Raw genomic sequence first — 14,921 nt, 5'->3', positions numbered from 1 at the left:
TTTGCCCATCACGTCACTACTGCGACTTTGATTTCTTCGATGCATCTTGTAGTTGGAGCGTTGCCAGCATAGGAAAGGGAGTTTTGGCTCTTTCCATTAGTCTCGTACGCCCACCTGTACGACATGTACGAATGAGTTGCTAGCGCAAACACTGGGGTTTGTAGTCTTTGGGAAGAACATGGATGCCACCAGGGCAGCAGCTGTCTCGTTGGTGCTGGATATTTGTCTAGAACGCGAGAACACGTCCCACATTCTCCCTCGTTGGGTGTGATCAATGAATTAATAATGAAAACATGTTTTAGTAACTGAATTTCTATAGAGACATCTGTATTGTTATGCAAATTAGGCCCGCATCCCACTTTAGGCGGGAGCAGAGCGTGTTGTTGTTCAAATCATCAAATCACATAGCACCTGTTAACTGTTAACTTGTAATTGACCTGTCGCTAAGCGCCACCCTTAGAACGCAGATGAGCCAATGACAGTCCAGCCTCAACAGACTTGCACATCAGCTCGAACAACTCCATAGGAAACAAAAGGGAGGAGGCATAAAATGATAAATTAATGGTTATTTATGTTTATTTCCTCAAAAAACCCGGTCAAACGTTGTTCATGGGGGACGTGTAATACCGATAGCCAGTACCCCAAGTGGCTATAACAAGAGTATATTTCATCAACAGTAGCCTACAGGACGTCTCTCGCATTTGCAACAGCTCGACATAATGCCTTTAAAATCCTATTTTCTTTACTGTGCTACCGGAGTTTGGTGCTGGGCTGGTGGGTGGCCACTCACGCGGCACATCTTCCTGAAATCAAAATTCCACCTGAGATTGTAACGTTACACACAGCGTTACAACACCGTTTACAGCTCTTTGATTCATGGTAAAATGTCATTTATGGTACATAGCTCATTTAGATACACGTATGTTGTGTGTGCTTGCGTTTCTTTAGGAATGAATAGGCTACTAAGTGGCATACACATAAGGACAGAAATAGGTGACTGACTTCGATAGCATACAGGGGTGCGTTTCCCAAAACCATTGCAAACCCGTTAGCAACTAACTAAGCAGTTGGTTGGCAATAGGAAATTGCATTGCAACCAACAAAGTTGCTAACTAAGTTAGCAGCTATGGTTTTGGGAATCACACCCCAAGAGATACGTGACTTTCTGCTTATCCTGTTTGAAAATGGGTGGTATTGGTGACGTTTTCACAAGCGAGGGCGTGTCAAGGTGTAACGCGGAGAGGCTAATGGCCTGACAGTCTGAACACAAACGTGTCAGGTTCATGAGGCTTGTAGCCTGGGCTACTATCACCAGGTGGCCCCTCAAATTACCCTAGCCTGGCCTGGCTCGACGGTCTGAAGTAGGCTAAGGACTTCCATCCAGTTGCACTCACCCTCATCATCATAAAGTGCTTCGAGAGGCTGGTCCTGGCCCATCTCAAGACCTGCTTACCACCCTCACTGGACCTCTTCCAATTCACCTACTGTCAGAACAGGAGCACAGAGGATGCCATCTCTTTGGCACTCTGCCCTGTCCAGCCTTGATAATAGCAACATCTATGTGAGAATGCTGTTCATTGACTTTAGTTCAGCATTCCCCTCCAAACTGATCACCAAACTCAGTGAACTGGGCATCAATACCTCCCTCTGTAACTGGATTCTGGACTTCCTAACCAACAGACCTCAGTCTGTTAGGTTAGATAATCACCCCTCTTCAACTATCACTCTGAACACCGGTGTACCACAAGGATGTGTGCTGAGCCCTCTCCTCCCCCTGTCTTACATATAGCACCTTTAAATAATTAGATTATAAAATGAAAACTTTTCATTTTTGTCCATTATTAGGTTTTGTGGTTGTCTTGGAAATCTTAACATTTTGAGTGTTGGTGTTCACACCCTGTCAGTAAAAGAACACGTACAATGAAAGCTTTTTGAATGCTGTTCAGTAAAAACAGGTTTATTCTATTGCATGAATTGACATCATCACAACATAATGTTTCATTTAGCTTGTATGCGGAGGTTCACATAGGTTTTCTCGTCATTGAACCATCCTGGTATAGCCACCCTGCAACCATAGGTACCGCTATCCTGCTCTCTTGCATTCATGATCGTTAAAGAAACATCCCCCACATTTCTGTGTCTGTTGACCAGCCGATACTGTGGTGAACTTTGTGTGGTCAGTGTTGAGCCCTCTGTCTGAATTATTTGATCACCACAGCCTAGTAATGGCAGGAGGCCTTTGCCCCAACAGATGGACAAAGGGCCGTAGGATTTGCCATCATACTTGCAAGGAAGAGTAACACTCTGTCCTGCATATCCATAGACAGTAACTGCTGGCCCAGCAACTGAAAGACATAAAAAAAACATACCAATGTCATTTCAAACGCAAAAATACAGCAAAATATAATTTTGCAGTTTGCCTGTCATGCTTCATGTAATAGACTGTTAGGTAGGTGAAAGTCATTCTAATAACCAGGAAAACTCCAGCAATTTTTTCTCGAGGTCACCAAGTACTGTCAGTCCGGAAATAAAATCGGTGCTACATAACAAAATAAAATCAGTGCTACATAGCTCGAGTTACTGTATGTAGTTCTATGACACAAGTTCAGTCAGTATTGCATTAATGTGTGTAGCATGCCCTCACACAACATTGAACCAACATATAAAAGCAGGAAGTACTTGTCATCTCTGCTGACCAAGATGATGAATGTTCACTACCTGAAAGCTGTCCAACTTGATGTAAAACAATGACAATTTATTTGGGTTTTTTTACGAAATGAGCAAATATAAAAATTAAATTATATTTACAGCATAATTGCATAATTTCTAAAGTTATCCCAATATAATAATTGATCTTTTTTCTATGCTTGAATTGACTTACTGGTCGGTCTTGGTGTAGCTTCTGCTGTTGTGACAGCCTGTGCAGTAGTGGTAGGAAGTTCTGTAGCAGATTCTTGAACTGAAACAAAATCCACACAGTAGTAATAAGTGTTCTTGCCCACAGTTCAAACATAATAAGTCAAACTACTACACCTCAACTTTTGTTTCCAACACCCAACATTGCTTTGTTTATGCTCTTGCATAGCCTTACTTGTTGACACAATGGTTTCCAAAGTAGTGGTGTCTACAAGTGTTGTTGGGGCTTCTGTTGTTATTGGAGCTTCTGTTGTTGTTGCTATGGTTGTAGTTGTTGGAGCAGAAAGTATATACCCCATGAACATTAAAAAACAATCTAATTTCTGTTTTTCTTTTTTTTTAGTACAATAGCACCTCATGTTATACTGACCAGCTTGTATGCGGAGGTCCACATGGGTTTTCTCGTCATTGAACCATCCTGGTATAGCCACCCTGCAACCATAGGTACCGCTATCCTGCTCTCTTGCATTCATGATCGTTAAAGATACATCCCCCACATTTCTGTGTCTGTTGTCCAGCCGATACTGTGGTGAACTTTGTGTGGTCAGTGTTGAGCCCTCTGTCTGAATTATTTGATCACCACAGCCTAGTGATGGCAGGAGGCCTTTGCCCCAACAGATGGACAAAGAGCCGTAGGATTTGCCATCATATTTGCAAGGAAGAGTAACACTCTGTCCTGGATTTCCATAGACAGTAACTGCTGATCCAGTAGCTGAAAAACCATACCAATGTGTGTCAATTTCTAACATAAAAAAACAGCAAAATAAAATTTGACAGTTAATAATAAACATTGCTTGACATGCTTCATGCAAACACAAAATAGACTGTTAGGTAGATGTCATTCTAATACAGTTTTTGCCCATTGCTTACACAGCAAAGCCTCAATACTTAAACTTTTTGTACCTTACACACTGTGTAACCATGGCTTAACCCTTATAAGGTGTTCGGGTCTGTGGGACCCGTTTTCAGTTTTTAGCTTAATAAAAATGATACAAATAATTATTTTTTAAAACTAAGATTCATTGGCCTTGGCTCATTTTCTATGAGGAACATAAATCAGAAAACATTTTCAATGAACCCCCCCTGCATACCCCCCCTTCACAATTATATTACACACAGGATGTTCGGGTCCACTGGACCCGGAACTAGTTAAAGTGTGGAAATCAGGTCCTGTGTGTGTGTGTGTGTGTGTGTGTGTCAGAGGGTTTTGATGGTGATGCAGAGTAAATAGTTTCAAAGAAATGAGGATGAGGAATATTTCTGAAAATTCAGAGTCAGACACTGAGTTTGAAGAGGAGGATAAGCATCAGCCAGCTCCGAAACGTAAAAGAGCCTCAGGACCAGCCCTTCAGCAGCCAGGACAAGACTGCGTGCAGCCAGCCCCAGGACCATTCCGTGAGCAGCAGGACCAGCCCGTGAGCAGCCAGGACCAGCCCGCAAGCAGCCAGGACCAGCCTGTGAGCAGCCAGGACCATCCCGTGAGCAGCCAGGACCAGCCCGCAAGCAGCCAGCCCCAGGACCACCCCGTGAGCAGCTAGCTGTAGGACTACCCCGTCAGCCTACATCGAAACGCAAGCGAACCTCAGGACCAGCCCGCCAGCAGCCAGCCCCAGGACCGGCCAATAAGCAGCAAGCCACAGGACCAGCTCATCAGTCAGCTTCAAAACGCAAGCAGGCCTCAGGACCAGCCCGCCAGCAGCCATCCCCAGGACCAGCTGATGAGCAGCATGCCGCAGGACCAGCCGTTGAGCAGCCAGCCATAGAACCAGCCATTGAGCAGCCAGACATTGGACTAGACTGTCAGCAGATTGCCGATGACAACATATGGATGTCAAAAAATGGTAGAATTGAACGGTCTTCCTGCTCAAGAAATGAACCCCCCTGCATGGCTACCAATGTGATTCGGATGCTACCAGGACCTACATGCTTGATGTCTTGTGCATGTCACTCATGCACAAGACATCAATTCTTCTTTTTACCTTTTCATGCCATCCCATGCCATGCCAAAAAATACATATGCAATACACACAGTGAGACTCTGCCCCTCATGTGTGGTATAGTCTGGTATAAAACTGCCGTGTTCAATGGCTTCAATGTGTTGTTCAGACAGATGTTATTGAGTATGTTCAATTTCTAATGAAATTCAAATAAATAAAACTTACTTCATTTGTACAATTGTTGATTATTTTCCAGTTATGACTGTTTTATGATGCATTTCCTTATTTTGTTATATTTTAATACAAAAATAAACAAAAACGAGTGGCACTTCTATTCATAATTGTGATTTAACAAAGGTAAAGGCAACACATTTAACATGTGTTGTTTACATTACTTACAATTGGGATTAAGTAACCATCTAGTGAGTATTTAAAAAAAAAAGTTTGATTAGGTTGAATTAAAAGGCCTAAAATGCAATGGGTCCACTAGACCCAGCAACACCTCCTGTGTAACAAAAAAACGAACACCCTATGAGGGTTAAACACATTTTCTGCTTTGCACATTGTTTGCAATTCTGCAACAGACTTATTGCGAAATCTCCTGTTATCATTGGGAAAACACTTCCGTTAAAAATGCAAGCACATCTGGGAATTGGTAATACATACTCACACACATACCTGAAAACACTTACAAAGAAAACTGAACACTAATCAGTCTAAGGCTTAGCACTACAAATAGATGTTCAAGTGTGTACTTTTACATTGAGTACCGTGTACAGTTCTCTATTTGCCCCTTTGCTCCCCATTTCTAAAACCATATCGAATAATTATTTTCTGTGTGCCAATGAAAAGAATATGACCACCAACCACATAACTGCATGCCTCTTTTACAAGCAATGTAAGAGGCATGCAGAGACATTGAGGTGGGGCCAGTTAAAGGGGGGATATGGCACACAAGGTGATATTTTCCCCATTGACTAGCCCGAGAAGGACATCGTCTGATGTTGACGAGGACTTGTGACCAGATCTGAACAGAAAGCAGGATCCATAATCCCCTGCCACACACACACACACACACACACACACACACACACACACACACACACACACACATACACACACACTTACACAAGAAAAAGATATATGTTTTTTTCCAATAACAATTTCTCCAGTAATTGTTTTTTCTTTTTACTTTTGTTTTGTTCCTACATTTTTATTTGTTTTGTTTTCTTTATTTCTGTAAGAATGTTTGTTTTTTTGTAAAAACTTTTATTGCTTAAAATGTCAGCTGATTACTGCAGAAAGACTCTGCACAGAAGACTGAGTCTGAGAAAATGACAATAAAAATAGAAACACAAAGACTGCAGTGTTTTAAAGCACATCAGTGTGTTGCTGTTGATTTGAAAGAGTAATTCAAACCGGTTTTCTTACAATAATTTATTTTTAGAAAGTATTGTTGAGTTTTAATTGCCGTGTTTCATTTTGGCATAGATGTGATTTGTTTATCTCCAAGTGATATGTCTTATTTGGCTGTGTGTAGAGTTTTGACATAATGAGCCAAATTCTGCAAAAAGTGTGTGAGCAATAGGCTAAAACTAACAACAAAACACGAAAGGCCCATGCTTCATGATAACAATGTAGTCATACTTGCCATTGCAACAGTTAGGCTTTATTTATATTAAACTGCATGGGGTGTACTTTAGAATGTTCATATGAGATATCTTACCAGTGAGTTGACAGAGAAGCAGCCAAGTGAAGGAGGTGCAGAGCTGATGGTTCATCATGGTGGAATCCTCTTTGAATGCCCAGCTGATGGTGACTCTCTGGAAAGTCTTCCTTTTTTATCAAGTGACTCCCTAAATTAGCCAACACCATCAATAGGTCAAAGAGGTCAGGAAGTGAAAACGTTTTCTTCTTCTTGCAAAACACATTTTTTTGGAAAAGGGAAATGTTCTCTGTGTTTGAAAGGTTTGCCAAAACGCCAAATGTCATTCATCACACAATAATGACTAGATGTACCTCAGAGTGGTACAAAATAAGACCGCTGCCCAGTCCTTCAAATTCTCTTCGCAAAACTAAGTCACGCTTGTCAATTTGTCTCCATCTCCTACTCCATCCCCTACTTTTGAGTATGTAAATGAGTGTGTGCATAGTGTGTGTTTGGTTTTTTGTATATGTGTTCTTCTGTGTGTGTGATCGCTTGTGTGTGTGTGTGTGTGTGTGGGGGGGGGGGGGGGGGGGGGTAATGGGGTGTGTGTGTGTGTTTATGTGTGTGTGCGTGTGCCTGCATATGTGTGTTTTTATTTGTGTTTGTATTCCTGTGTGTGTGCATGTGCGTGAGTGCATGCATGTGTGTGTTTATGTGTGTGTTTGTTAACGCTTTGACAACCTCCGTCGCCCTCCTAGGCTGCCTCCTCCTGCCTTGTCGTCACGTCAGAACTTTAACATTGGCCACCTAAATGCGCGCTCAATCACAAACAAAACGGGCTTAATAAACGATCTGATAATTGACAAAAAATGTGACCTGTTTTGTCTCTCAGAGACCTGGCAACAACCTGGTGACTGCATTAATTTAAACCTGCTGACCCCCTCTGGCTACTGCTACATATCCAAACCCAGATCTGTAGGGAGAGGGGGCGGGTTGGCTGTAGTGTACTGCTCAGATCTGACTATTAAAGAACTTAGGCCATTTGAAGTGACATCCTTTGAATATATTGCTGTGAAGGTTGTCTCTACCCTACCACTTTTACTATTGCTAATCTACTGCCCCCCAAAACCATCTGCAAACTTTCTGTCTGAATTGAATGAACTTCTCACTGTTATTTCATCCCTTTGTTCTGCTATGATTATGTTACGGGATTTGAACAGTCATGTGGATACTAATTGTTTTTACACCTCAGAGTTTAACTCTGTATTGGACTGTTTTAGTTTGACACAGCATGTTGACTTTCCCACTCACACTCATGGCCACACGTTGGATCTGCTCTGCTCTTCTGGTCTGAATGACATCTCTGTCTCTGGTTCCATCTCTGGTGTCTCTGACCATAAGCTCATTGTATGCCGTTTTCATATGATCTCTCCTCCTCCCTCCTCAGAGAAAACAACTATCACAGGTCGTAACATCAGGTCAATTGACCACAGCATGCTTGCTGCCTCTATACAGGCCTCGCCGCTGTCTGACCTGGACGAGCTCTCGTCCGCGGATAACCTGGTTGCTATGTACAATGACACCCTGACCAGCCTGCTTGATAGCTTAGCCCCTGTCAGGACTAGGCTTGTTCCAGCAAACCGTACATGCCCCTGGTTCACCCCTGAGCTGAGGCAACTAAAGGCCACTGGCCGCCGTCTTGAACGGCTATACAAGAAAACTGGCCTTACAATTCACTCCATGCTCTACACTAGGGTTTCTCAACAGGGGCGTTACCGCCCCCTGGGGGGCGTTCATACAACCTAGGGGGGCGCTGGGAACGTGAGAGGTTTTTTTTTTTTTATATATATATATTTTAAACTTTCATGGTTTTCACATATTTTTGGTGTAAAAATAGGCTATTTTCACTCATGGGTTACTAACCCCTCTACCGTCCCAGCTACATTTTACTGTTTATCTATGCTCAGTGGTCATACAGTGCAGTTCGGGCCTGCACACGCCCGGACTCACATCCCCCAGCCCCAGCTATCGTCATCTCTATAGTAATGCCGATAAACATAACCCAAGTTCGCGGCTTAACAGTTCAATAACCAATAAAAATGTACACAATTCACTGTGACGTCTTTATCTTTAATAAAACAACACAAACAAACATGGTGGATAGCAAGAAAAAGTGCCGACAGTATAATGCAAATTACATCAATTATGGATTTATTCCTTCACCGATGAACACTACTTTACCTATGTGCCTGCTCTGCGATCACATTTTGTCGAATGAGGCCATGAAACCCTCGCGGTTACAGGAACATTTAATTCAAAAACATCCCGACAAAGCATCCAAAGATCCGGCCTACTTCAAGTCTCTGAGGGATCAGCATTCAAGGCGTCCTACCATCAACACCCTGTTTGCCCGGAATGTCAATCAAAGTGAGAACGGGTTGGTGGCGTCTTATAATATTGCTATTAGTGTTTTTTTTTACCCAACCAGTCTCCTATTGCTTCTAACAGTGGGCTAAATCTGCTTAATAATAAAATAGGCTCATAGGGACATTTTCTTATAATTCCAGAAGAAACCAAAACAGCACAGAAATGGGCTTGTTTTTTTATTTAAGCAATATAGCATGAGTGTGAGTGGCCTATAGCCTACCCAGGGGTGTAGTGTTTTTTTTAAAAAAAATTTTTTTATGTGTGTGTGTGTGTGGTGGGGGGGGGGGGGCGCCTGAAGATCAAAGTAAGGTCAGGGGGGCGTTTGCTCAAAAAAGGTTGAGAACCACTGCTCTACACCGAACATATTCAGACATATCCAGGCCAAAAACCCTATTCAGGACTGTGGACAAACTCTTAAAACCCCCTGTCACTGCCTGTCCTAAGTCCCCTGAGCAGTGCCAGGCCTTGTTACACTTCTTTGACGATAAAATTAGCCAAATCTACCACTCCTTCAACCCCAATGCTATCTCTCTCTCTTCTCCTCCTTCTCTGGGCCCTCAGCTCTCTTATTTCACCGCTACTCGCCTTATTCACCCGGCTGCCATAACGAGGCTTGACACTTGCCATTACACCTCAGTCCAGCAGATGGTGGTGGTAATGCACTCCGTTTGCAAACTGCCAAAAAAAGCTCACTGATTAAAGAAGAAGGGTTCACTGGCCTGTTCTTCTTCTTCAGTGAATTGTTTTTTTAGCAGTTTGCAAACGGAGTGCATTACCACCACCATCTGCTGGACTGAAGTGTAATGGCAAGTGTACCCCTCAGACTCGTAATGGCCGCCGGGTGAATAAGGCGAACTGACTCCCTCACCATCACTGACATCATTACTAAGTCCAACTCCTCATCGTGTCAGCTTGACCCTGCCCCCACCCCTCTACTTAAAGCCTGCTCCACATCCCTGTCTGAACCCATTACATTGATTGTTAACACCTGCCTCAACTCTGGTGTGGTGCCTGCTGCCCTAAAGACTGCTGCAGTTACACCCATTCTAAAAAAACCTGACTCCGACCCCACATCACTAATAAACTACCGCCCTATCTCCAACCTCTCCTTCCTGGCCAAGGTACTGGAAAGAGTGGTGGCCTCAGAACTACACACCTTTCTTAACCACCACGACCTGTATGAGCCCTTTCAATCTGGCTTCCGCTCATGTCACAGTACAGAGACTGCCCTTCTATGCATAGATAACGACCTCCTCCTGTCTGCTGACTCTGGTTCACTTAACATTCTCATTCTCCTTGACCTTAGTGCTGCTTTCGATACCATCAACCACAATGTTCTAATCTCCCATCTGTCTGCTATTGGTGTTTCTGGCACAGCCCTCAATTGGTTTGTCATACCTCACCAACAGAAAGCAGTTTGTAACACTTGGTCCACATCAGTCCCCCAAGTCCCCTGTCACTCGTGGTGTCCCCCAGGGTTCTGTACTTGGGCCCCTCCTCTTTCTCATATACATCCTCCCTCTTGGCCACCACGCTCCCTCACTGAATGCCTCTCTGACTTAAAATTATGGATGCAAAACAATTTTCTCAAGCTCAACACAGACAAAACCGAAATTCTGCTGATTGGCCCTAAAAGCATCCTCACCAAATCTCCCCATCTCACTCTAAACATTGCTGGCTCATCTGTCCACTCCACCCCTGTCGTTAAAAACCTTGGCATTCAGCTTGACTCCATCCTTAGCTTTGATCCTCATATCAAATCACTCACTAAGATTGCTTTTTTTCACCTCCGTAACATTGCACGCCTCCGACCCTTCCTCTCTGCTAGTGATGCACAGACTTTGGTTCACTTCAGGTAGGGGTGGCCACAGTCTAACCTCAGTGGAACTTTTGTAAAACTTAACCACGATACTTTGAAGGCCTACTAAATGGCCTTATCGGATTACCAAGTAAGCAGGTCACTCAATTTGTTCGTGGTTCGATACCCACGTGGAGTTAATTTATGCTATTTAGTTGTTTGTTTATTGGGTGGCATATTCATGGTCCAGTGCATGCAGTACTACATACAATTTTGACTTTTAAACATGTCATGCATATTTGTGTGCGTCTCTAGTGTATCAGAAAGTGACAAATCTGCAAGCGGCCACATCTGTCAAAGACTCGTCATCAATCATGAAACGTCATTAACGCAGCCAGTTAACATGGGAGCCAGTTGCCATGTAACACCGGCAATCCGTATCGGGGAATGATGTCTTTCACAAGGACTTTGGCAGTGTGTAGTGCAGTTCCAGATCGTGCAGGGAATGCCTCAATCCACCTGGAGAACTTGCACAGGACAACCAGAACATCTCGGTAGCCTTTGCATTTGGGAAGAGTGATGTAATCTATCTGGAGAACTCTGAATGGTCCTGGTGGAGCTGGTGTCTTCAGCATTGGTAACTTAACCTTCTTGTCGTGACTGTTTTGCCGACAGGTGACACACCGCTTGACGATGTCTTTGGCCGTTGCTGTGAACTTCGATGACCACCAGACCTGTATGAATCTGTTCCTTATCTTCTCCACTCCCACGTGTCCAAGCGAATGAATTTGCGCCGCCAGATATGGCAGAAGACTTTCTGGAGCCACTGTTTGTGTTCCAAACCTCCACAAGTTGTCATCATGGAGCTGGGGGTGGTGGTGCTGGTGGTGGGGTAGGGAAAGAGTTGACAGGTGGGTGAGGTGGGTGAGGGGGTGGGGGTGGGTGAGGTAAAGAGTTGACAGGTGGGGGTGGGGGTGGTGGTGCTGGTGGTGGGGTAGGGAAAGAGTTGACAGGTGGGTGAGGTGGGTAAGGGCTTGTAGCCAGTGGCATTGGTAACAACAATGGAGTGTGGGGGTGGGTGAGGTAAAGAGTTGACAGGTGGGGGTGGGGGTGGTGGTGCTGGTGGTGGGGTAGGGAAAGAGTTGACAGGTGGGTGAGGTGGGTAAGGACTTGTAGCCAGTGGCATTGGTAACAACAATGGAGTGTGGGGGGGGGGGGGTACTGAAGCTATGGCTAGTGGCTGTGGATAGCCATACTGGAGTGGAGCAGTTTGATGATGGTTGGTTGCAGACGTTCTTCCTTGTCTTTGTGGATTGTAGAAAGCAGTGGCTGTTGATGGGGCCAGAATGATTTGTTTTGTGTCACCTGCTGACTGTTGGTCAGGTGGGGTGCTGTTTCTTGTCCCATGTGGGGTCCCCATAACAGCAGCATTCTGTCCAATTAAGCTGTCTTTATCAATGTCCACTGCACTTCTAGATGTCTCCACCATGGCATATGGCGCTGTTGAGTCCAAGTCAGGCAGAGTCGGATTGAGGCGGGTGCTTGGTTGCCTGTTGCGACCCCCGCCCACAATTGGGGCCGGTGTGTATAGGAGGAGTTGGCTCCTCCCCATTGAGTGGGCCTCTGAGACTACTCCTCTTCGCCTCATTCCACTCTGTTCTGGCAACACATCCGCTTCCATGAGTTGTTCCTCCAAATCACGTCTGTCCATCTCGGTTCTCCAAATCCTGTCTCGGATCTCTAATTCCAACTTCTCTATTTTTCTTTTTTAATTTTTTCTCAAATTTGCCCAATTGTAATTTCACTGCCATCCAATCTGACACATAGTCTTGTATCTCAGCTAAGGCCTGCAACTTAGTTTTCCTACCAAGAACCATATCTGGATTGTGCTAATATCAAATCATTAAATATTAAATTGTACTATGTGTTTCGTGCAGTGACGTGATCCTTTTAAATATATTTCTTTATATTTTTCCGTGATGTGGTAATGATATAGTGACAACTTTGCACTTTGGAAATTTGGTTAGTAATTTGTTCGCCTCTCAATTGTTCACAAGTTGTCTATCTCTTATTTTATTTTTCATTTTTTTCCACACTCACACACACACGCTCGCTGCACCCGCCAGGGAAAAGGAAACACTCTCTCTCTATCTTTCTCGCTCCGTAACCTGACACTTGGTAAGTTATTTTACTCACAGCATGAAGCCACAACAATAAATTTCACCAGTGTCAGTTCCACTTAACTCAGACTGTTTCTTTTCTCCCAAAACGGCTGGACAACGATAAAAATTAATGTCTCACTCACACCTTTAACGATCTCTCGACCAAGTCAACAAAAAAAATAGGTGGAAACCCTATCCCACTTTTCAATTACTGCACAACCAAAACACCCCACTCTGGTGATTTCGTCTCCTTTCCGTATCACTGTAGCACTAAGTTTAGTCCTAGGCCATTAAACTAAACAAAGACCGTTGAGAAACAACCACACAGTTCACTCAGCAAAATAATGACTGTAGCAACTCCTCCTATTTTCTCATTGGCACACGCACAGCATTTATCTCATAAAACTTACACAGCTTAACATGTAATGGCAGTACAGAAAAAGAAAAGATTTAATCCCCCAAGCTTGTCCGTAGTTAATCGATTACTTCTTTTAATTCGTTCACGAATCTAATCCAATTACCCAAAATATGTGTACACTTTGACCTTTTACTTTTTTCCAGAAAACTTCTTATATCAAATGACATCTAGAGCTCATCAATCTTTGATATAGGTATGTTACTTGTCAAAACACTTAATGACACAAACCTCAATACTCTCATTAATGTGCAGCTTTTAATTTCTAATTTATCTAATAAATTAGCTTTACTTTGGTTCTTTTTCCCCGCATAAAGGAGTAAAGACTTTTTGCTTTCACCTGGTCAGAATGTCTTCACTGCATGCAGGGTGCGCAGTGCAGCAGTGTTTCCCCTCTTGGCAGGCTTCCAGCTGGGATTCAGTCACGTCAATCAGGGTGCAACAATGAATAACAGAACACAGGCTCAAGACAAGTCTCAAACAGTAAAACTGTGCAGAGTCTAACAGTTGTGGTTGTTATTAGAAGCGGCTGCTGAGCCTTCCGACAGAAGATGCTCCTCGGGTTGCTTCCTCGATCCGTCTCAGAGTCAAAACCTAAGACACAGCCTGTTATACTTAAACATACAAACGTCAATCATGCCAACGTGGCAGGTGCCAACCAGTGTACACAACCCGGCCCTGGTCAGATGGAGATACTAGCCCGAATAGGCAGACATGCTGTCTCCCTCGGCCCATGTTATCACTGATGTTCCTCGGATGTTCCTAAACATCGGCCTGTATGACCTTCCTGCTGGTACACAGGCCCAAGGCACATTTTGTACAATAATATGGACCTCTCCCTGTTGTATACTACACACAGAAGTAACATATGAACACATCAGAATACAGTAAGAATACCCCAGAATTCTACAGCTCTTATACATGTGTCAAGTTTGGCTAATAATAATAATAATAATATATTTGGTGTATTCTATATGTAGATACTGTTGTATGTTTCTAAATCATTTCTTCATTTCCTCAATGTTAAATAACATTTTAGAGGACTAACAGGCTAGAGTAGGCGTCCTATCTCATAAGATTCTATCATAGAATTTTGACATAGAAGAGGGAGTGGGGGCGCCGTGAGCGCTGAGTGAGCAGGTACGAGTGGTGAGTTTTCGACTATAGAAAAAGTTGGATGAAGCAAAAAAGCTGTCGGGGGCTAAAATAGAAAAAGAAAGGGAAAATGAGATGGCATGCGACAGTAGTTAAATAAGTGAATGGTGAAAAGCAACAGGTAGGATTTAAAGTGTGACGTCTATGCTTGGAAGCACACGTTTCATGTTCATGCTATTCATGTTACCAGACTAACTAGCGTTTGCTAAGCATATGCCGATTGAAACAGCCTATATTCCATTCATAGCTAGGTGGCTACCATGCTCATACTGCACTTTTAATGGCAAACTACAAACAGAAATGTCACACTAGCAACAACTCATTACACGATTCCATTTCCTAACAAGACTCCTTGTAATAACTTAATATTGTGCTGTCAATGTGGCGCAAACAAAGGTTAGAGTTGGATCAGCCTTATCCGGCTTTGTGAGCAACAGCTGGCAAAAGGACGTTATGAGAACCG

The 14,921-nt window shown here is 43.5% G+C and overlaps 1 protein-coding gene across 1 annotated transcript; it reads right to left on the bottom strand.

Moving 5' to 3' along the window:
* Positions 1-1,927: 1,927 nt before the first annotated feature.
* On the bottom strand, positions 1,928-13,820 carry LOC121694857 (T-cell immunoglobulin and mucin domain-containing protein 4-like). The gene is made up of 6 exons (XM_042075228.1): positions 13,644-13,820; positions 6,580-6,709; positions 3,287-3,628; positions 3,092-3,196; positions 2,882-2,959; positions 1,928-2,345 (listed from the first exon to the last, which is right to left on the bottom strand). Exons 2-6 carry the CDS (start codon positions 6,635-6,637, stop codon positions 1,999-2,001), a joined length of 930 nt encoding a protein of 309 aa, XP_041931162.1. The 5' UTR covers positions 6,638-6,709; positions 13,644-13,820; the 3' UTR covers positions 1,928-1,998.
* Positions 13,821-14,921: the final 1,101 nt, after the last annotated feature.

Source organism: Alosa sapidissima, chromosome 20 (assembly GCF_018492685.1).
Source record: "Alosa sapidissima isolate fAloSap1 chromosome 20, fAloSap1.pri, whole genome shotgun sequence".
NCBI classification, from domain to species: Eukaryota; Metazoa; Chordata; class Actinopteri; order Clupeiformes; family Clupeidae; genus Alosa; species Alosa sapidissima.
Note: the sequence above shows the minus strand (reverse complement) of the source record. Positions and strands in the feature narration are given on the sequence as shown.